At 37.4% G+C, this 21,584-nt stretch overlaps 1 protein-coding gene across 3 annotated transcripts in view; it reads right to left on the bottom strand.

Moving 5' to 3' along the window:
• Window positions 1-117: 117 nt before the first annotated feature.
• The window catches only part of mast3a (microtubule associated serine/threonine kinase 3a), a 29,887-nt gene continuing 8,420 nt past the window's right edge, over window positions 118-21,584 (bottom strand). For 2 of the 3 annotated variants that reach the window (XM_026206648.1, XM_026206645.1), the window contains 23 exons: window positions 20,706-20,781; window positions 19,325-19,479; window positions 18,468-18,543; window positions 18,074-18,283; window positions 12,723-12,824; window positions 11,829-11,961; window positions 11,641-11,702; window positions 10,624-10,709; window positions 10,048-10,256; window positions 9,775-9,913; window positions 9,551-9,683; window positions 8,752-8,917; window positions 8,380-8,481; window positions 8,042-8,164; window positions 7,849-7,952; window positions 7,577-7,752; window positions 5,448-5,572; window positions 5,135-5,332; window positions 4,630-4,856; window positions 4,043-4,165; window positions 3,818-3,954; window positions 3,551-3,729; window positions 118-2,453 (listed from right to left, as the gene is read on the bottom strand). In XM_026206648.1, coding sequence (XP_026062433.1) covers window positions 1,717-2,453; window positions 3,551-3,729; window positions 3,818-3,954; window positions 4,043-4,165; window positions 4,630-4,856; window positions 5,135-5,332; window positions 5,448-5,572; window positions 7,577-7,752; window positions 7,849-7,952; window positions 8,042-8,164; window positions 8,380-8,481; window positions 8,752-8,917; window positions 9,551-9,683; window positions 9,775-9,913; window positions 10,048-10,256; window positions 10,624-10,709; window positions 11,641-11,702; window positions 11,829-11,961; window positions 12,723-12,824; window positions 18,074-18,283; window positions 18,468-18,543; window positions 19,325-19,479; window positions 20,706-20,781 — 3,778 coding nt within the window. In that variant the 3' untranslated portion in view covers window positions 118-1,716. The remainder of the gene's footprint in view (window positions 2,454-3,550; window positions 3,730-3,817; window positions 3,955-4,042; window positions 4,166-4,629; window positions 4,857-5,134; window positions 5,333-5,447; window positions 5,573-7,576; window positions 7,753-7,848; window positions 7,953-8,041; window positions 8,165-8,379; window positions 8,482-8,751; window positions 8,918-9,550; window positions 9,684-9,774; window positions 9,914-10,047; window positions 10,257-10,623; window positions 10,710-11,640; window positions 11,703-11,828; window positions 11,962-12,722; window positions 12,825-18,073; window positions 18,284-18,467; window positions 18,544-19,324; window positions 19,480-20,705; window positions 20,782-21,584) is intronic. The other variant, XM_026206647.1, reaches the window with a different exon arrangement.

Below are 21,584 nucleotides of genomic sequence, written 5' to 3'. Positions count from 1 at the left end.
TTAAACAAAACACTACAGTACCATACAAAAGTAAATGAAGGTAGTATGTGAACTCAAGGAAATAGTGCCACACAAATCTGAAGTACAGAAGAAGAGAAATACAAGTCAGACTGGGAGTGCAAGTATCTAAACTTCGTCTTCTGTCTCTTTAATTTTGATTAGTGAATGAGGAAGCAATCCAGTTTTAGCAAACCATTACATAGAAAGCTCATGTTACTCGTAACTGAATCATTTCTGTGTAACCAAACAAGCAGATGTCAACACTTCAGAAGGCTATAGTGCAGATTTAAACTGCAGCATTAATTTAGGGTACTCACAAAAACATGCCATACAGCTGTTGTGTGAATTCAAGAGAACAGACATTTCCATAAGTCATACTACAACACACTGAAAGACAGAGAGCCACCATTTGTTAAAGATTACATATGTCAAATGATTTCAGTTGTACAACACTGCTAGAATACATATCGAAACCAAAACATTATGAATAAAAAGTTGTCACCAAATTAGTATTCATAATCTATTTTGTTCTTTCTAAGTAATGAGAACAACTACGCTCAGGTAAACATGAAACTCTACAAATGCCAACACTGGCAAAATGGCTTTTTTTTCATACAAGTCATTGTTTAGGTGCTGGAAAAATATTGAGTGTGACTGAATGAACACAAAACTGAATCCAAATTTGCAAAATGGCAAAAATAATATTAGTCAACTTATAACTACGTTTTGTTGACCCCTCAGACATTACATGACATTTTATGATATTACAGATATTTAAGATATATGAGAATGAAAAACAACAGTAATTGAACCTCAGCAGGACCACATATGTGCAAAGAAAGCGATCCTACTGTATGACCTTTCTATTCCCGTCTTGTATTACACAAAAGTAATAAATAAAATCTTCAAAATCTACAAAAGTTCATTGTACCACCTGGTAAAACAAATTCTTAAAGGTATAAATCTACCCAAAAATTTTAATTCTGTCCTCATTTACTGACGCCATTCCAAACCAGTAACACTCTCTTTGGTGGAACACAAATGCCAGCAATATTTTAAAAGAATAGTTCACCCAAAAACTTCATTTCTTGTCCCTATATTGTTCCCCACCTGTAGGAGTTAATTTCTTATGTTGAACACACAAGAAGATATTTTGAAATATTTTGAAGAACCAAACAGATGTTGGTTTCCTTTGATTCCTCTGTATGGAAAGCAATACTATGGAAGACTATGGAGACCATCAACTGTTTGATTACCAGGATTCTTCAAAATATCTTCTTTTATGTCCAACATAAGAAAAACTCATATAGGTATGGAACGCATGAGTAAATGAAAACATTTTGAGGTGAACTGTCCCTTTAAGATGGCTTTTGTCCATACAACGAAAGTCAATGGGGTCCAAAACAACACAGGCATTTTTATGTTCTAAACATGAAAGTATGTTTACAACAATATGAGGTTGAAAAAATGATGACAGAATTTTCCTTTATAGAAAACTATCAATCTAAAAGACAGTTTGGCAGGTGAATGACTTCTAACTTATGAAAATGACACTAAACAAATACTTCCTAGTCCTGTCTTTTCTCTGATTATGATTTTAATGATAATGGAAGCACCCGTACATCGGAGTCGCACAGTTTTTTGGACTTATCTAAGGCTAACAGCCATCCTCTGGTTTATTCTCTTTTAGCTGGGATCCAAGCTTGTCGGTTTTCCTCAGAGCTTCCCTCCGCCTGTGTTGTGTTGATCCGTGCTGATCCATGGCGCTTTGAAACGTGGATGAGATGGCAGTGGTGTAGATGTTGTGACTTCCTTGTCATCAGACTCATCAAAGCTGACTTCCTGAACGGCTTCCTGTTTCTTAAATGAATCTCGTCTCTCAGACAAGTTTAGCTTCCTCATAACCACACCGCTGGAGTCCCTTGCTCGTTGGCCAGCCACGTACAACCCTTGTCTAGCATGGTCACCGACACACACAAAACCTGAGGCAATGTCACAAGTTTGTGACTCGAATCCCTCAGCTTCTCTCTGGGGAACTTCCACAGTGTGTCTTCGAGTGGAGAAGCCCTTTTTGTCTCCATGTTGTGCGCTGGAGGGCCTCTCAGATGAATGAACCCTGTTCAGCAACGGCGAACGGGGTGATTCTGCACTGCGGGGACACACCGTCTGTCTCACGATGGTCGGCGGGGACATCATCTTATTATGAAACGAGTGGAGGCTTTTAGGAACTCCGGCGAGGGAAGATGGAGAACACTGTGGAGACAGAGGCTGTGAGGAAGGATTGCAGGCGAGGGGAGACGGGGGAATACTGTTGGTGGACTTGCAGCGGCCTGCTTTGCCATAGCGGAGGCCAATCTTGGATCCCAAAACGTGAAGGGAACTTGGTCGACTTTGAGGGATGGGTGAATTTGGAGAACTTGAGCAGGGTGAAGAACTCTGTGGAGAGTTTGAATCTGTGGAGAGAGTACAAACAGTGCTAATCAATGACATACTACTTAAAGGGGGAGTTCGCCCAAAAATGAAAATTCTGCCATTAATTACTCTCCCTCATGTCGTTCCAAACCTGTAAGACCTTCGTTCATCTTCAGAACACAAATGAAGATATTTTTGATCAAATCTGAGAGCTCTATGGCCTTCTGTAGACAGCAATGCAACTGAAATGTTGCCAGGTCCAGAAACGTAGCAGGGACATCGTTAAAATAGTCCATGTGACTTTCTGTGCTTCAGCTACGAGAATACTTTTTGTGTGCAAAGAAAACAATAAGAATATAATTTATTCAACAATTCAGTTACTGTCTTTTGCCATTTTGGAGAGTACCCCAGAATGTAATCATTGTTGTATACGTTTAGCTAGCTTGAATTCGTTGATTACGTTTAGGGGTACTCTCCAAAATGGCGGAAGACGGTAACTCGGGGAGAAGAATTGTTGAATAAATTATATTACTGTTTTCTTTGTGCACAAAAAGTATTCTTGTAGCTTCGTAAAATTACAGTTGAACTACGGTGTACGGAGGATCAGAGAGGTTTAGTAATTAATGACAGAATCTTTGGGTGAACTAAACCTTTAACAAAAATAAAATAAACATTTAAATACATTTGATAAAAAACTATTTATGGTTCAGTGCTCTAATGCTCCTCCACAGTGTTTACAAATTATATACGGTACGTTTTATATATTCACTACTGTTCCAAAGTTTAGGATTGTTAAATTTGTTTTTCTATTGTTAATGTCATGAATTAATAGTTATTAATTCATAAATACATAACAAACCATGCCTTGTCATAATAAAGGTCAAATTATATGTTTTAAAGACACTTATTGATGTTCACACACAATCATGAACGTCTGCAGGGATCCTCATACGATATCATTCAGTGAAAATAAGTCTTTCAAATTTTAATAAGCTATGGAACATTGTTTTGTTGAGAAATAAAACTACCATTCAATAATTATTTTCTATTCAAGAATTTGATTCCTTGAAGGGGTGATTCTTTATATTCTATTCTATTTAATTCTGGATCTGACAGTGAGAGAGAGTCTAAGTCATACCACATGACAGGTCTGGAGCTGGGCTTCTGCACGGGGTGTTGGGCCCCGGAGACAAGCTCGGCGTTGGAGAGTCAGACAAGCTGTCGTTAGGTGAGTGCTGAAACCCCGCTGAGAAACTGCGACTGTTCTGAATCCCCGGATTGTGTTTGGGCAGCTTCTTCAACAGGTTTCGCCGTTTGCTTGAGAAATCAGGCTTAAATTAGATTTTGGGTTTCAATGATTTTTAACTAGTTTAAGATATTCCAGAAGACACTACATCTTTCCAACCTGTCTTGACCCTCTTTCCTTTTGCTCTTTTTACTGCGTCGTGCCATCTTCCCCTTTGAGCTGGTCTTTCTCGCAGGCCCGATTTTAATGGACGTATTCTCAAGAGGAGTGGTCTGCAGGGTCACTTTACTGCCACTCTGCAATTGGAAAAATCAAGAAATCAAGCATCTATACAAGTCCTTAATAAAAAAGCACATGAACTCTGGATCTATTTGAGAATCTCACCTTTAGCAGAAGCTCCACCACATCGGTGTGCACCAGACCCTGGATACACTCTCCATTCACGTGAGTGATGAGGTCACCAGCCCTCAGCCCGGCCTCGTGAGCAGGACTCCCGTCTTCAACGCTCTAGATCAACGCCGACACATAAAAGAGCATTTAAATGGGTCAAACCAATAAAATGTTAGTACACTGGGTTCGGAGTTTGGTTAACCATAGTGGTAAACCATAATGAAATTATGTATTGAAACTGAAATTAAATTTTTCATTTAGCCAAAAACATTTATGGCTTTCCTTGGGTAAGTGATGATTTGTGACATTGTTTATACTGTATCTTTTTACAGTCAAAACACTGATTGAGCAATTACATGAAACATTTCACTAAGTCGTACTGTTTCTTTTAGTATACATTCTAATGTTCATTTTTGTTTATTTCATGCTATAACTAGTAAGGAAAAAGAAGAGATGTTCAGTTCACATGCTGCTTGAAATGAGGAAATGAGTTTCAGTCAACGATTTTGGCCAAAACTGAAAAATATTTTTGATGCATCACTAGTTAACCATGTGATTCACTCTGCATCGATAATACCTACCCAGACCATGTGGTGCACCGTGTAGACATCAGTGTCGCCCATGTAGACCCGAATGGCACGGAGCGCAAAGCCGTACTTCCTCCCAGAGCTGTGGATGACCACAGGAGGACGAAGACTGCTTGCGCTGAGAGAGAGGTCTCGGTTGGGGGAAGAATCCCGAGATGAAGGGTTGGATGAGAGAGAGTGTGAAGACATGGGGCTTGTCTGGAGCCCACCAGGGATGTCATCTACAGATATAATACATGATCATATACAAGATAAATGCCTCATAACAGCTGCAATATCCAAACATTGGTATTAAATATCTAACACAAAGTTTGTCAAGTCATGTTTCGCTTTCATCTATGTCAATAAGCTCTCTGTTCCTCTCAACTGTTCATTGTTCTCTTGAAACCACCTGCTTCACTTGTTTATTGTGGTAGTCACATGAATTTCAGTTGCCTTCAGTGTGATGGTATCACATGATGGTACAACGTCTGCATGAACACATCTGAGCTAACTTTACCTGCTGTGACGATGAGGGAAAGGCCAGACACGGACGCAGACTTAGGGACTTTGCATATAAATGGTGAGCGTAGCTTCTCTGGGGTCTCCTGCTGGAGTCCGAGGCGACGTGGACCCTTGTGGTCCCTGCGATTAGCAGGTCTTGTTCCAGTGGAGTTACTGCGCAGACGAATTCGCTGGAGGTTTGAGACAAGACCTTCTGAGAAAAAACAAATACATAAGACAACTCAAACTGAGAATGAGCATTTACAGACTGACCAAGTCACCCTTTAATTTGATCAAATATTAGATTAAAATATGCATAAAACTGTTACCCTCATCCTCAGGAAAAGCAAAGTGCGGCATAGCATCAAGGCTCTGAGTGCTGTTCAGAATCAGAGGACTAGTGCCCCTCTCAGGCTGAGAGGAACTGGATGATGCTCTCGGCCTCGGACTTGGACTGATTGAAAAAAGATATTCAACAAATTTTGACTTCAGGCAAATAAGCAACACTTTGAAGAAATGAGAAAAATAAATAAAAAAGATACTTAGAATCATAAAAAAATTATGACTGACTGAATATAACCCTTTGGACACATTTGTATTACTTGGTAAAAAAAAAAAAAAAAACAGCACTATATCATTTTTTTTAAAAGTGGTATACCACGTGACTGTCACTAGTGTTATGGTCCCACTTTATATAAGGTGGCATCAACTACTATGTACTTAATTATCATTTGGTACAGTGTACTTATTGTGTACACATATTTTTAGATGTACAAGTACATATATATTTTTTTTAAAACACCTATCTGTAATTACACTGTTGACCCATTCCTTACACCCACCCTTAAACCTGTGCCTAACCTCACCCGTATCCCACCTAAATAGCAGCAAAAGTGTTTTGCAATACAGTATGAACACAATAACTACACAACTGTACTTATTTTTTTTTTATGTAAGTACAATGTAGTTAAAGCCACCTAATATAAAGTGTGACCGGTGTTATTTTAGAATTATTCACATACACTTTTGGACTTTGGGCCGGTACTCGATGCATTTTCATTGCGGGAACCAGAATCTAAATAAAGTTCCAGGCAAAAACCTGCCCCTCAGAGAGTCCCTGTTCACGTGGTAATAAAGGTTTAAAGGTCTGGAACTTTTTGGGGTGGGACTTGGGCACTGAACATGCTGATTGGTTGAGTACATGCAGCCATGTATTTCAACCACCATTTATTCACATCATTTTTAAACAATTTTACTTTTACGGTGTCATAAAATGTAGTTTTAAAAGTATTTCAGGCGAGAATCTGCAGTTTTGTTTATAAAGACAGCGCCTATTTGAAAACGTACATCACTGATTTCGGAGACATGAAGCCCACACGATCACTGGGCGTTCAGTGCTCATGTATCCCGACAACAGTAGCCTCACCTCAGCTAGTCCTAGAAATGTAGCCATTGCAACTGATTTGCAACAGGTAATTTTTGGTCTTTATTCTATAAATATGTTAAAATAAAAAAGGCAATGCTGTTTGCTATAAATAATGCATGTACACTTCCTGAACTACATTTCTGTGGCTATTAATATGTTTAAATTAAAACAAAAAGAGGCAGTGGAGTCTGATAACATATTTTGTCTAAATACAGTGAGGAAAATTGCAGTAGCCAAGTCGACATGACCGATGTTTTCATGTACGCTGCTGTTCGCAGAAGTCTAACATTTTTTATGTACTTGGTATTTAGAAACACAGGCAGACCTACGTCACCAAACTATTTAGCCTAATATTTACAGTGCCTTAGACGGTGATGGAAACGCAGACAGCAACAGACCTGTGAGGAAAAAAGTTCCTGGAACAAATTGTAAAACTTTTGAATTGGAAGTCTCCTAAACCTCCATCGCATATTCACTGGATTAGGGATGTTCTGTACTTCGCCAAACTGGAAAAAAATAGAATTTTTTTATGGGACTCCCAGGCAAAAAAATTTAAGACGTGGGACCCCTTTTTTGAATATGTTGGGAAGTTGACCTTTCCAGATAATCCTCAGTAAACTTAGTGTCCCGAATTTTTGCTGCAAATTAATGAGCAGAAGCCCTTTGGACCGTTACTCACAGCTAATAGTTAATTAATGTTTTTTTTTTATTTGTTTTTATTTTATTGTTATTTTTTTTTTTATATAATTATGTTGCCCGTCATTGTTTATTTTTGTTGATTCTTGGTGTCTTGTTCTTTGTATTTTTCCCTTTTTTTATATATGTGAAGGGGAGTTTTGTTTGTTCCTATTTCATGTTAAAATTTAATAAAGAGATTGATGGAAAAAATTTATAAAAAAACAGTTTTAAAAGTCACGTACTGTATTCCAGCCTTTAGCATTACAGCATTCCTTGCAAGCTTATCCAGGTATATACTCTAGAAATATTATGTAGTGTGTTAGTTTGCGCTTCTATACATAGCCTAGTGCTCACCTGCCCCTGTGTGAATCCTGCTTCCTGTCGTAACTTGGGAGCTGTCTAGGGTTTTCTACTGGAGAGAGCATTGAATGAGCGTCCCACCGGTCCTCCTTCTCCTCACTGCAGCTCCGCTCAGAGGAGGACAGGCTCAAGTTAGAGGGAGAAGCCAGCTGCTCGGTGCTACTGTACACCTGATTCACAAGACAAAAACAAGTCATGATCTGCTCCCTACAGTGTTAAAAGCCTCAGCCTGAATGACTGACATCGTGCACATTCAGCTATTTCACCTTGCTGAAACGATGAGAGCATGAAGAAAACTTGATCTCCTGGTAAGATTCATCATCGTTGGTCTCATCATCCTCCTCAGAGTGATGGTAACGGTCAGTACGTGCTGGGAGGCAGATGCACAGAAGGTTCAGTTGTATCTACATTATATTTATGATTCAGAAAAAGTCATAAAAGAGCAAGGGAGCCACCTACTGTCAAAGTAGCTTGTGTCTTCTTCCGTTTCAAGCTGTGGAATGAACTCTGCTTTCTGTCTTAACAAGCCACTCCAGTCCAGACCTCGGAAGAAGATGTGATATTTGACCTCTGCTGCCCCTCCTGTAGGTCATACCACACATGATCCAATGCTGGTGATCCAATGTATATATTAAAAAGAATTACTAAAACCTAAACATTAAAATGGAAACCCATACAAAATATAAAATTAAAAGTTAATTCAAAATATCAATAATTACTAGAATAATCACATACATAATATTCAAATAAATCTGATAAATGGGCATTCATTAGGACTAAACTGGCAAAGCACCCACCAGCTCCCAAGCGTTCTTTGGGACTCTGTCTCAGCAGTTTTGTGATGAGGTCTTGAGACTCAAGAGGCAATGCATCATCACCCTCTGGCCACTCAATTTCATCTATGAAGTGAGAGGGATGCAGAATTATGCACACAACATTAATAGTATAAAGAAGAATTTTACATTGTTGGTAAAGCACTAAAAGCATTTCAAAATACGAGCCCATGTCAAAAAAAGAGACCACTTCCAAGTATATGATATTCTGATGCTTCGATACAGCTCAGATTCGTTCTGCAATGTAGGGCAATGGGAATCTCACTTGTTTAGCAGAAATAATTTCAATCCTGACTGAATTCTCAGGGTTAGGGGTTAAAATTCCTTGATTCTTACCACTGACCACCTGGCCAAAGAGCTCTTCTGGAGTGTCTCCAAAGAAAGGCACACAGCCCACCAGGAACTCATACAGGATAATGCCCATGGCCCACCAATCAACAGGTTTTCCATAACCTTGCCTAAGGATCACCTCTGGTGCAATGTACTCTGGAGTGCCACAAACCTACAAAACCACAGAGGAAAAAGTTCGCCCAAAATGAAAAATGCTGTCATGATTTACTAACCCTAATATTCTTCCACCCCTGTCTTTTCTTTCTTCAGATAAACAAAATGTTAGATCAACCAAGCTGTGGTCATTTTTAATGGTACCATATCAGTAAAAGAAGTAAAAAAAAATACAAGTTAGAATTTTTCTGAAGCGATAGTACAGCCCATGTGAAAAAAAAAAATCATAACTAATTTAACTCCTTATTTGTTCAATATTCCAATATTGCGGAATAATGACAAAAATGAATGTTATTAAGGAAATTTAAGAAAGAAATCTAAGAAAGAGTAGCCATTTTGTCTTTTCTTCAGGAACTTTGAAGTAATAAAATGAAAAAATAAAATAATATACCTAACTGAAATCATTATTTGCTCAAAGCCTTCCATTTCATTTACTTCTCAAATCTGATTTTAAATCACAGTTTTTTTCCTTGAAGTAAAGCTAAATGTATGCTACTCGGACAAGTTGGCGAATAAAATAAAATAAATATGTGGTAGAAATAATGTGAATAAATTAAGAGAAAACTAGTCCTTTAAATGTGAACACTTTAAACTAGTAGAGTATTTGTGCTGAAAGTACAGGCAGACTGACCTGTTTATCAATGAACTCTCTTGTGTCTTTCTCCATGTGTTCTTCATACAGGTTTGTGGTCATGTTCATTAAACCGATTTTAGACAGACCGAAGTCAGTCAGTTTAATGTGCCCCATTGATGTAATGAGCAAGCTGAAGACAGGAAACAAACAAAGTGAATACAATGTTTGCAGGATGTGGAGTCATGCATAACTGCAGGATTACATCATCGAGCAGCTCTTACTTGTCAGGTTTGAGATCCCTGTGCACGATACCATAATTATGAAGATATTCTAGTGCCAGAACAGTCTCTGCAAAGTACATTCTGGCCATGTCCACCGGTAAGGGACCCATATTCTTCAGCAAATTAGCACAATCTCCACCTGCAAAGACAATTTCATATTAAAACATTACAGCTGCGGACTCACGACTGTATACACGAGGAATGACGCATGTGTGTGTCATACGATTCGATCAAGGAACATATTTGCAACAACACATCACTCTTCTGACTCACCCTCCACATACTCCATGACCATGCAGAGGTGCCGTCGTGTCTCAAAGGAGCAGAACATGCTGACCACAAAAGGGTTCTCTGCAAACGTCAGGATGTCTCGCTCCACAAACACCTGCTGGATCTGGTTCCTCAGGATCAAGTTCTGCCGGTTGATCTTTTTCATGGCAAATCGCTGCCGTGTCCCACGATGCCTTACCAGGTACACAGCCCTGCAAGTCAACACTCGAATCAGGATCAAAGAGGATTAAGATCTTTTAGGCTGGAATACACAACAAAGCGTTTCAAATCTCAACAGTTTTAAAATCAGACACTTGTTGCCTTTGTAAATGGTGAGAGAAAGAATCATAGCCCATGTCATTTTTATTAAATGTCATCTCTGACTGTCCAAAATTTGGAGACTTGATCTGACTTTCCACAACTAGAGTAGACCTCTCCCAAATTCAAACTGAGAAAAAAAACTCTAGACAAAAGTTGTATAGTGTATTCCAGCCTTTCATCAACTGGAGATCTAAATTCATGTGATTCTAAAACAGTTTATTCCTTCTATAAAGAAAAAAGTAGTAACTGTAAGCTCACCCATAAGCCCCATTACTGATGAGCTTTATAGTCTCAAAGTCTCTTTCCAGAGGTTTTCTTCGAGGCGTTGTGGTTCCAGGCCGATTCTAGGACACAAAATATGACACCGAAAACCCTCAAGAACAGAACAATACAACATCTATTTGACAGAAATTCAGAAGTCACAAGCTAGAAAGATCATGAACTGCTCAAGATCATAAACGTTTTTTTTTCTCCCCAACAGTTAGGTCAACTTGACATATAAATGCATGTACACTACAATTCAAATGTTTAAGGTCAGTGAGATTTGTATTTTTCCATTTTAATACAACCTTGCCTAAAAAAAGGACATGTTACTAATGATTTCTGTTGAATACTGTTCTGTTGAATAAAAAATGACAATTTCCATCAAAATATTAAGCACCAAAAAGGTTTTCAATATAAGAAATGTTTCTTGAGCAACAAATCAGCATATCAGAATGACCTATAAAGCACCATGAGACAATGAAGACTTTAGTAATGGAATAATAGAGTAAAATAGAAAAAGAAAAAATTATTGTAAAAACTATTTAAAAATATTGCTATTTTTACTGCATTTTTAATTAAATAGATGCAGCCTTGAAGATCTTTCAAAAACATCTTTTGACCCAATGGTAGCACATTCAGATTTTACAACTGCTTTTAATGTGATCCATCCAGTCTCAATTACAATGTACTGCTGTTCTGAGAATGACAGACTTGAGCAAAGTAAGTAAAATGATAGAAAGTTAAAAGTTAATTTTAAATAAAAAGTTAAGCTTTTACTACATGCATATTGGTTGAATTTGCAAAAATATTACTGCAATGCATATTTGCTATTTCATTTTACAGCTATGCAATTATACTTTTGAAACACAGACTTCTGAAATAGTTTGCTCCTTGGCTGAGAAAGAAATTCTAAGCTTGAACCACTTGGAAAGAAAAGTATGAGACCTCCAGCATTGCTGAGAAACAGTGAGCCATTCTAAGATTTTGTCAAGCTTTGATTTATTTTCTTACCTCTGCAGTGTCACCCAGTTCTCTGCTTGGGCTGCCGGAGTTGTGCTCAAGCTGTACCATGTCTGAACCCAGAGACAAGAGAAAACTCAATCACTTGTTTGCCTAAGGCTAACATTAAATTACCCTTTACAACATAGACAAAAAAAGTATAATTTAAGGGTGAGGTGCTAGATAAATCATAATTATACCCTCCAGGGGATCTCGGGTGAGACCCAATTGGCTGATGATGTATCGGGGGATATCAGTCTTGATGCCCTGGCCAATTTTTGCATGGTCTTCTGCAACTTCAAGTCGCTGATAAAACTCCTCAGGATCAAACTCCTGATTGTTAAAAGAAACATGGTGTGTCAGCATTATATTAATAGCATTAGACTGAGTCCCAGTCTTCACGATGTAATTAATAAAAAAATGTTAATTAATATGCCACAGGTGGTTTTCAAAATGTTATGGAACCCTCAACATACTGCTTAGGATTTACAAATATTTTAAGTCTGGAATAACATGAAGAAACAGAACAAACTGAGACAGACTAAATCCAGGAGAACTGTGGCAATGTCTCCAAGATGCTTCAAGAAACCTACCTGCAAAGCTGCCTGAAAAACTATGAGCAAGTGCACCTATATCAAAGAAAGCTACTTTAAACGCAAAGGATGCTCACGCCAAATGTTGATTTAATGTAGTTAAATGAAATTAATTTATTACAAAAAAATCTATATTACATTATTTTGACAGCATCCTTAGTTTAAAGCATTATTACACAGTGCCTAAAACTTTTAAAAGTGCTGTAGCTTTGCAGGTATATACATACACACTAGAACCTACCTACATACACATGTATGTACATGTAGAAAAATGTATTTATAAATTTAGATAAATGTATATAAATTTAGATTTCTCATCAAATCTAAATTTGTCTAGTTGGTATCCAGTAATCAGACATCGTTAAAGCTAGATCTCTCTATATATACTTTTCAAAACCATAAATTAAAATTGGTATTGGACCCAAAAGAGAAAATATGGTTTCCATGTGACAAATATAAATTCCTCCTAGTACAGAATCACAGTGTTAATCATCTTTTTACCAGACATTCCAGTAGTCTTGCTGGTCTGGAAATAATGATTAGAATCTTCTTCACGAGTTTGGCAATTACAGTCACTTCCTCACTCTCAGATCGCTCATATGCCTGTGGGTAGAAAAAACACACACACACTCAGGGCCAATGCAAATAAACTTTGAGCACAAAACAAAACAACCTACATTTTTGCATACAATTTGGTAGACATAACCAAGAGTCAGATCTCAAACTGTAGAAGTTACAGAAATGAGTGACCCAATTTACTGTGAAAGGACAGAGAGAAGTAAATCATAGAACAAGACCATAAAACCCCCTCAAGCTCACAATGGCATTTCAGACAAACAAGTCATTTAAAGGAATAGCTCACCAAAAAATTACATATTTGTCATTTACAATTCACCTTCATTTCACTTTAAAACTTATGACAGCATTTTTTGTGCAGAACACAAAATAAAACTATGAAGAATGTTGCAGCTCTTTTCCAATGTCATTCATTCAAAATTATATATATAAACCTGCCATAAGCAAGCCACTTGGAAAGGTAAATGGAATTTGTTGCACCACGGCCTGTTTCCTCTAGCTTAATTTAATCAGCTTCTTCCCTTCATTTGCTATTCATGACTTCAGAACCATGAAGCAAAAGCTCCTTAGAGAGACAAAACAGTCTCTCACTTGCCCTAATTAACCATCCTTCCCTCCAGCTTCGACATGACTGCCTGGGCACACAAACACTGCAGATGACTAGTGTGCAACACTGCTGCTCTCTCTTCAGCCTCTTTCCTGAAAAACTGCACATGACAACAGCAGCTTGCTATGTGGAAAGAAAGCTTCCAGTTTATTTTAAAACAAACAAATGGTAACATGTGCCTGCATAGATACAACATTTTCCATCAAACGAAGATACTGCAGTGCTTCAGAGGAGCAGTTTGCTGAATGTCATTTTCAGATGGAATATGACAGGAACAGTGGTTATTAAAATAATCACTCAGGACTTCAGGGGTCTTATGTCTGGAGCAATAAGGCTCTCAGTCAGTAATCAGTCAGTAAAAATGCTTTTATAAAGAAGGCAGTATTAGTGATGCAGCCGATATGGCTAGGAACGATACCCTCATTCCGGCGTAACTTTTCTGCCGTAACATGGTTGCACCAGGCGCAATGATATTACGCAGCGCCCGAAAATAAGCTTACAATGGAAGGCACACTCCTTGTCCAAGCAGGTGGTCACATTGGTTATGTTGGCAGAAGATAGCCTATTGTCAAGGGCTGTGTATTGCCAAGAATCTGGCGATATGATACGTATCACGATACATGGGTTCTGATACAATATGTTACGATACATGTACGGAAAAATCAATTAAAGACATAATCAAACAGACGACGAACACTATTAACAGCAATTATTATATAACTAATGATTTTTTTGGTAATCAAGTAATCTGATTATTTTGACAACTGAGTAATCTAATATTTTTAGTAACACAAACTGACCTAAGTGAAAACCAGGGCTGCGTTCAGCCCCGACAAAACGTTGCACAACGTTTTTTAAACAGAAACGGTGATGCGTTGAACACACTGTTCTGATGACGCAAGTGTTGCAACTATGGCAGCTGAGAAGGCCATTATTTGTGTTCTTTGTGAAGAATTTTCGGAGCCATCTATTTAGCCTCACATACTGACTTTATTTGTAGTTCAAACGGTTTTAATACCCTGTATTTTCTGTCTCATTTGTAGGAAAAGCACTTAAAAATATAAACAACTACATCAATATGATGATATCCTATATTTTTACAATAAAACTTATGACAAACATGTCTTCTAACATCCTCAGTTGTTGCGTATACCGAGCTGCAACGAACACATTTTTACATTATTTTCCTTTTAGACATTGTGCGAGTTCACTTTAATACCGCATGCTTTATATACATGTTGCTGCTGATTGGACTGCAGTTCTGACACACCCACCAAACAAGAGAAAACGCATCTCAAACCCCGTTGCACACCGGTGCATGCCGTTTCCAGGAACCGTGACGTTCAGAACGGAAACCGTAGCAAAACGTTGCGCACCGTTTTGAACTTGAACATGCCCCAGGCTTTAGTATGACTATTTATATATATAAACTAACAATGAGGCAATAATAATTGGTTCAAATAAAATATAAAAACCAAAAACTTACATGATTGTATTGAACAAAACTGTTAAAATGCATAATGTTATATGCCTCTACATATTATGAACATAACCAACTTAAGTCATTTATGCATTAAAATCAATACCTGCAGAGGCCTGGTGACATTTCAATTTACAGCGTGATTAAACAATGTTTAAAGAGTAACTAAACACTAAACAAACTTTTTTTAGTTAATGATCTGTAAGAATGGGGCTTTATTAGTGCTGTTAATTGATTCAAGTATCTTTTTTGACATTTGAGTATAAAGTGTTTTAATTCTACAAAATATGGTGTAAAAACTGGAGTGCTGCCCTCTTCAGGTTGAACGGTGGTTACTACAGTTGATTTTCCCTATTGGATGTTTGCGGTGGCAGGTGATGTAAGCAGTTTCCAGATCACCACGCCCTTGGCAGTATAAAACTATCTTGTTCCGTCAAAATCACTGTAGTGAGTCAAGAGTTGGATTTGAGAGTATAGAAAACGACCAGGATAGAGTATTATATAGCATCTATAGTATTGCATCAGTTAAGATAGCTTCAAGTTAGCGTAGATTTATTTACAGTGGTCAGGATGGTACGTAGGTGTAGTATTGCTGGTTGCAACAGCACTGCTGGGCTGCATAGTTTTCCAGCAGACTTGAAAATTAGGCGCCAGTGGTTGCATGCACTTGGCCTGGAAGGCCGCGAGTTCCCGCCTAGAGCTGGAGTGTGCAAACTGCATTTTACGCGGGATTGCTTCTCCAATGCAATGGAGGTAGAAATGGGCTTCTCCACACAACTCGCGCTGAAAAGCAACGCAGTGCCTTACTCAGAGATGGGCCCCATCCTCTTCTTCAAAAGTCCTCTTCTTCAGAGGAACGCTCTGTTGCAAAGCTACTTGCATCACTACAGTCACTCTCCATTTTAGAGACTCTGACAGCAGCTGTCAATTAATCCGTCACTGCGGGTCTCAGGTTCACACCCCACCCGCTCATCCCTGCCCTATGTTCGTCCACTCTATCTCCGCTGTGCTCTGCCCACTTTTTAGCATTTTTCAAATATTGCCAGTGGGTGGAGTCAGGCTCTGACCAGGGGTTTAGTTACCCTTTAAATCCATTACATTTTAATATTTGGCCAAGGGCAGAAATTTTCATTTTGAAATCGAGATGTACATGGCATATTTAGACATAGGTTGGTGTCCTCCTGTATTGGCAATTCACATCACATATACAGCGTATACAGAGGAAGAGTTTAGTCCCTTTCAGACATACAGTATTGGTAATTTACCGATAAGTTACCATTAATAGATCATGAGGGAACAGGACCTTTTCAAAAATCCAGGTGAATTTGTTGTGCCAATCATATGGTTCTTATAGAAATTACATGATCACTCTGAGCGGTTTACAACGCTCAGTGGATTTATAATTAGCTTTTCTAAGTTAATATGCCCTAGATGAACATCTTTAACCCCACTGCTCCTTGCAGCTTTTTGCCGGGCTTCTCCATTCATCAGGACTCTGACTCTGCAATTGGATACTATAGACATGCAATTTTTTTTTACTGTTTACTGTTTACGGTTAACATTGCAATAAAAAAAAATTTTTTAATAAAAGTTTAAGTGACTAAAATAAAAATGAAGGTGGTAACTTTACAGTTAGTGCTATCATACAAATAATAACTCAAAAGTGATATCAGTCAACATTTTTTTAAGTAGGATAATTTTTTTCCGCAGCCAAACGCTGCATGCCAGAAATCCGGCATGGTGCCACAAAACTTTAAGCCCTGTCAACTGTTTAACTCTAGGGGAGTTGGAAAATGAGGCTATTTTCAAAAATAGTGAAGTGTTCCTTTAAAGGCAGTCTAAAACACATGCCGTGGCGTTTTACATAGCTAATATAACTGAAACAACAGAAAAATAAAACTTTTCATTGCTTTGGCTTAAAGCTGCGGTAGGGAACTTTTGACGCTCTAGCGGTTAATAAATAGAACTGCTTGCGTCTTGCGGAAGAACATCGTAGCCGTACTACTTCTCTCTGTTTATGTCTATGAAGAATCACAAAGGTACTGGGTTACTCCAACGCGGTACCCCTGAAGCAATCTAAAATAGTCCGAATATAAACACTTATTATAGGTGCACCCTAGTGATTCAGGACAAGCCAAAAACACGGTTTGGAAAATGGATTCATGGTGTACTCGCTTATTATATACATTTTTCTACATTTTGAACACAAACAAAGTTACGGACCGCAGCTCTGATTGGTTATTTTTTACCGGGAGCGATGGAGTTTCTGCAAATGGCAATAGGATCACTGGGAGGAGCCTAATTTTTTTCACAGATTATCTGTCTCATATTCAGGACATAATGACAGGTTTAATAAATATGTAAAAAATATTTTTTTTTTTTTTACAAAAGTTCCCTGCAGCACCTTTAAGTAGCTCTGATAAACTCTAGTAAACACTCAACTCTGTAAAATCAAATGTTGACAATTTACAAAAGTCAAACTCTGACAGCATCAAATTGATTTTTATGTCATGATTTTACTGTTATGATTTAAGTTTTTACTGCTATTAAATATTATAAATACCAAGTCCCAAATACCCTGGGTATGGTTTACTTAATCTGGATATTTTTCTATTTTTTTTTTTACTTATTTATTATTTTAGAGATATTGGTTCTGATGATTGTAACCATTTTTTTGTTGACGCATTTCTTGAATTTCTTGTTTAGCCTCCTTCATTTAGCCGACATACACTACTGTTCGAAAGTCTGGGGGCAGTATGATTGTATTTGCTGCTCAAGAAACATTTATTATTTGTGCTGCTTTATAATTTTTGTAAAAACAGCAATTATGTTAAATATATTTGTAACATTCTAAATGGCTTTAATGTGTAGTTTTTGTAGAAATATTAATTTCTTAAAATAAATTAATATATAAATATAATCATCTGCAAAGATTTGAACAGAGGTGTACAGTACTATTTTAATATTAATAAATTTCATTAGTACTTAGCCTAAATTATTCAAGAATTATTATCATTTATTTTTGGGTGAAATACCAGTATGGAGTAATAAAATTCTGGTCTTTTTGTGACATTGCGATCTAGATCTATGTAAATAAACCTTTTTTAACAGATGCACAGATGCAAATGTAAACATAACAATACAGCTGTCCTTTTTTTACTTCATTACAGGCATGGAATATGTTTCTACCTCATGTAGGAAATTCTCTAATTTTGCCTGAAGTTCCACAAAGTAGCAGGATGTGATGAGCCCCTTTCTGGACTTCTCCAGACAGTCTCGGACAAGCTCAACCAGCTGGTGTTGAATGAAGCCCAACACTCCATCAGCAAGAGGAGGAGCTCTATCTGGGGAGTAGTCTGCCATCACTGCCAGCAAACGCCCCTCCATCTGAGCCGTAGCCTGCCAGAGTGAGAAAACACTGTGAGACTGCGTAGGGGACAATTGTGGTTTTGTTTTGTTTGGACCAACCAGGCCATCAATTTCCCCGCAGCCACAATTTAACCAAAATAAACAATGTGTGATGACATGACATGGCGTCCACCATCCATGATGAAAAAAAATGTAAATATCAGAGCTCAATTACCTTTGGAAACCGTTCTTTGTAGACGTGATTCATCATCACAATCTCGTTATCAAAAGAGCCACATGTCCGCCCAGGGCTACAAAAACAAAAACAATACTAAAGTTACATCAAATTGATCACATCTACTCTTATAATTTTACACAAACAAATAACATTAAAGAAATAGTTTACCTCTCAATAAAATTCTTTACTCGCCCTCATTTCATAACATACATTATTCTAAATATTAATAAATACAATAATAGTAAATAAAAATATACCAAAATAACAATGTTGTGCAGAATATATTTGAAGTCTCCAGAGATCTTATGATAACTTTGTGTGAGGAATATGACCAAAATGTATAACACTTTTGCCTCTCTAAAGCTTCAAACCCCATTCATTGGAATTACATGAAAAAAATCTTCCAAAATCTTTTCCTATAAATTTACTAGTAAAGTGAAAGGTGTAAAGGCTATAAAATGAAAGATAAATATCTGCTAAAGTAAACTTACTAAAGTAGTTTAATATTATTGGGTCATATTTTTGAATTTCTTTCCAGTTTGCCAGAGAAATTAATCATTGCTTGAAACATTAAATCTGTATAGATTAGCCATGCCAAATGTGTCAAGCATTAGCTAATTAAAATACGGTGTTAGCAAACTTTTTCCCCTGACTGTATAAGAGCAAGTCAAGCCAAACTAATCTTTCATCCTTATTCACTTGGTATCATGAAATTCAAAAGTTAGAAATAAGATTTCACACTAGTACACCAGTTTATTTTCTTCACCAGTAAAGTGAATTGTAAGAAAATGCAGCATTTCACATTCAGCTGATTTTCTCTAAATCGTGTTTTTTTTTTTACAACAAACAGAGACCTAAGGCTCCGTGAGCGAGCACGGAAAGGCGAGGGCTGTCCATCCTCATCTGCCACACTCTCTGAGCTCCTGAAATGCTTGAAGAGGCGATGGAGGTCATCTGGGGTGGGCTGGGAGGGCAGCTGGTGCAGGAGCTCCTGTGAGGAGGAGGAAGACTAATGCAGAAGAAAGAGCGAGAGAGACAGAAACACAGCCAGATTCAGACAACAAGTCACATTCACGTGTGCCTGTTGCGTCAACCTAACATTATGGATGTGTAAAAATATAACAACAGTTGTTTAGCAATGAATATACAAAATTCTGCATAGCAAGGCGGGGCACGTATGCTCAGCTTGCATGAAACACAAGTGGTGAGCATCTGACAGTCTAAAGCTTATGATTAGAGCAAGACATCTTATACAAGAGAACTACAGGACGGGACGCTTTCCATTCTGGTCTGTAGCTGTCTGTGGTATAGGTGGTAATTTAAGACTGAAAATCTCGGGAAAAGAGAATAAGCAGAAGAGCACATGACAGGACCAGTGCTGGAAGGAGGAAACCAGAGAAGCTTCACAGCTTCCCTCTGAATAAAGTCTTCACTCACACTAGCTCAATAGGACATTGTTAAACAAAACTGACCTCATCGCATGAGCCATGAAAGGCGATATATCATTTCAAAACAGAGAAAGGGGCTTTTTTGTATGATTTCCTTGACATTAAATCAATGAAATTAATACATTTCCACTGCTGAGAATTACAAAGGTCAACCCTGTAATTAAATTACTACAGGTTAAATAACAAATGACACTGACCAATGGAATTCTATGAATTCCAATGCTATTTGCATGGCAAGGACAGGGTATAATCAGTTTGATTACTATTATGATTTTAGCATAATAGTAAACGTTTGCGTTAATTGATGCATTTCAGAAAGGTGGGGCATAAAGGAGAAACAATGTACAGTATGTGGAAAATAATGTGTTTTTTTAACCTTAAACCACATAAACACAGTTCATTACACCAAATACGAAAAATTATGTTCTTTTTAGCAACATCATATGACCCCTATAAAAATTTTTTTATTTCCATTATACTTTTTCAGGAATATGAATCTTCCAGACTGACTACATTAACACCATAAAGTGCATCAATATTAATAAAAAAATCTAGCATGCTGTGTACTTTTACTCTCTTTTTCAACTAGCTGCACTACACTAGTGAAGTGCGCTCCAAAAGCAAAATCAAACAATCTACAGATAACACATTTAATATACGTTGGTTTAAACACATCTGCTCTGTGCAGAATACATAAAGAAAAACAATGCAGATGAACTGGAATGATGGCTCAAGAAAAGGAAAACAAAGAGGGTCTTTTCAGGAGAGTTGAGAGAGGCCCACTCACTGAAACAGCAGAACTGGGAGGATTGGTTCCATACCCAGAGGAGACAGACGCCACAGACCACCTTCGTGTGTCTGGTCTAAAAAGGGATAGAGACACAAGAAAACATGACGTTAAGGAATCTCCATTGAGATAACTGAACAACATCAACAACTTCAATCACCCATATTAAATTAATATGCACTACCATATGCACTAAAATTGTTCATATACATAAAAAGTGTGGGGTCACCGGATATATATATATATATATTATATATATATATATATATTTTTTTTAAAGAAGTCTCTTATGCTCACACAGGTTGCATTCATTTCATCAAAAAACAAACATATGAAAGATAGTTATACAGTGAAATGTTACTACAGTTTTAAATAACTGGTCTCTATTCTAACTAGGGTTGGGAATCGTAAGAATTTTTACATTTCTGGTTCCACCTAATAGTTCCGGTTCAGATTCCGGTTCCATTAAAATCATTAAACTATTTAAAAAAAAATAGTGTTAAGCAAAAATGCACAATACTCAACTACTCAATGCTCAATACTGTTTATGACTTACTGTCAACTTAATTTAAAGGTTGGCAATATCAAAATTAAACATATATTACAGTATACAAATTTTCAGGTTCTGATTCCAGAACAATGTGCTCAGTATTTAAAGAGGCATGGTGGCATTTCTGTTATTCGCTTGGTCACGTGTTGCACCAGAACCGTTTTCAGAACTGAAAATTAGAAATTACTCACGGTTCCAGAAATCCTTCTGAATAATAACTGGTTCTCGGTTCCCAACCCTAATTCTAACAGATTTTAAATTGTAATTTTTCTTTCCTGTAATATCAAAGCTGTTATTTCAGCAGCCATCAATCCAGTCTTCAGTGTCAC

This window comes from Carassius auratus, chromosome 27 (genome assembly GCF_003368295.1).
Source record: "Carassius auratus strain Wakin chromosome 27, ASM336829v1, whole genome shotgun sequence".
Taxonomy (NCBI): domain Eukaryota; kingdom Metazoa; phylum Chordata; class Actinopteri; order Cypriniformes; family Cyprinidae; genus Carassius; species Carassius auratus.
Note: the sequence above shows the minus strand (reverse complement) of the source record. Positions and strands in the feature narration are given on the sequence as shown.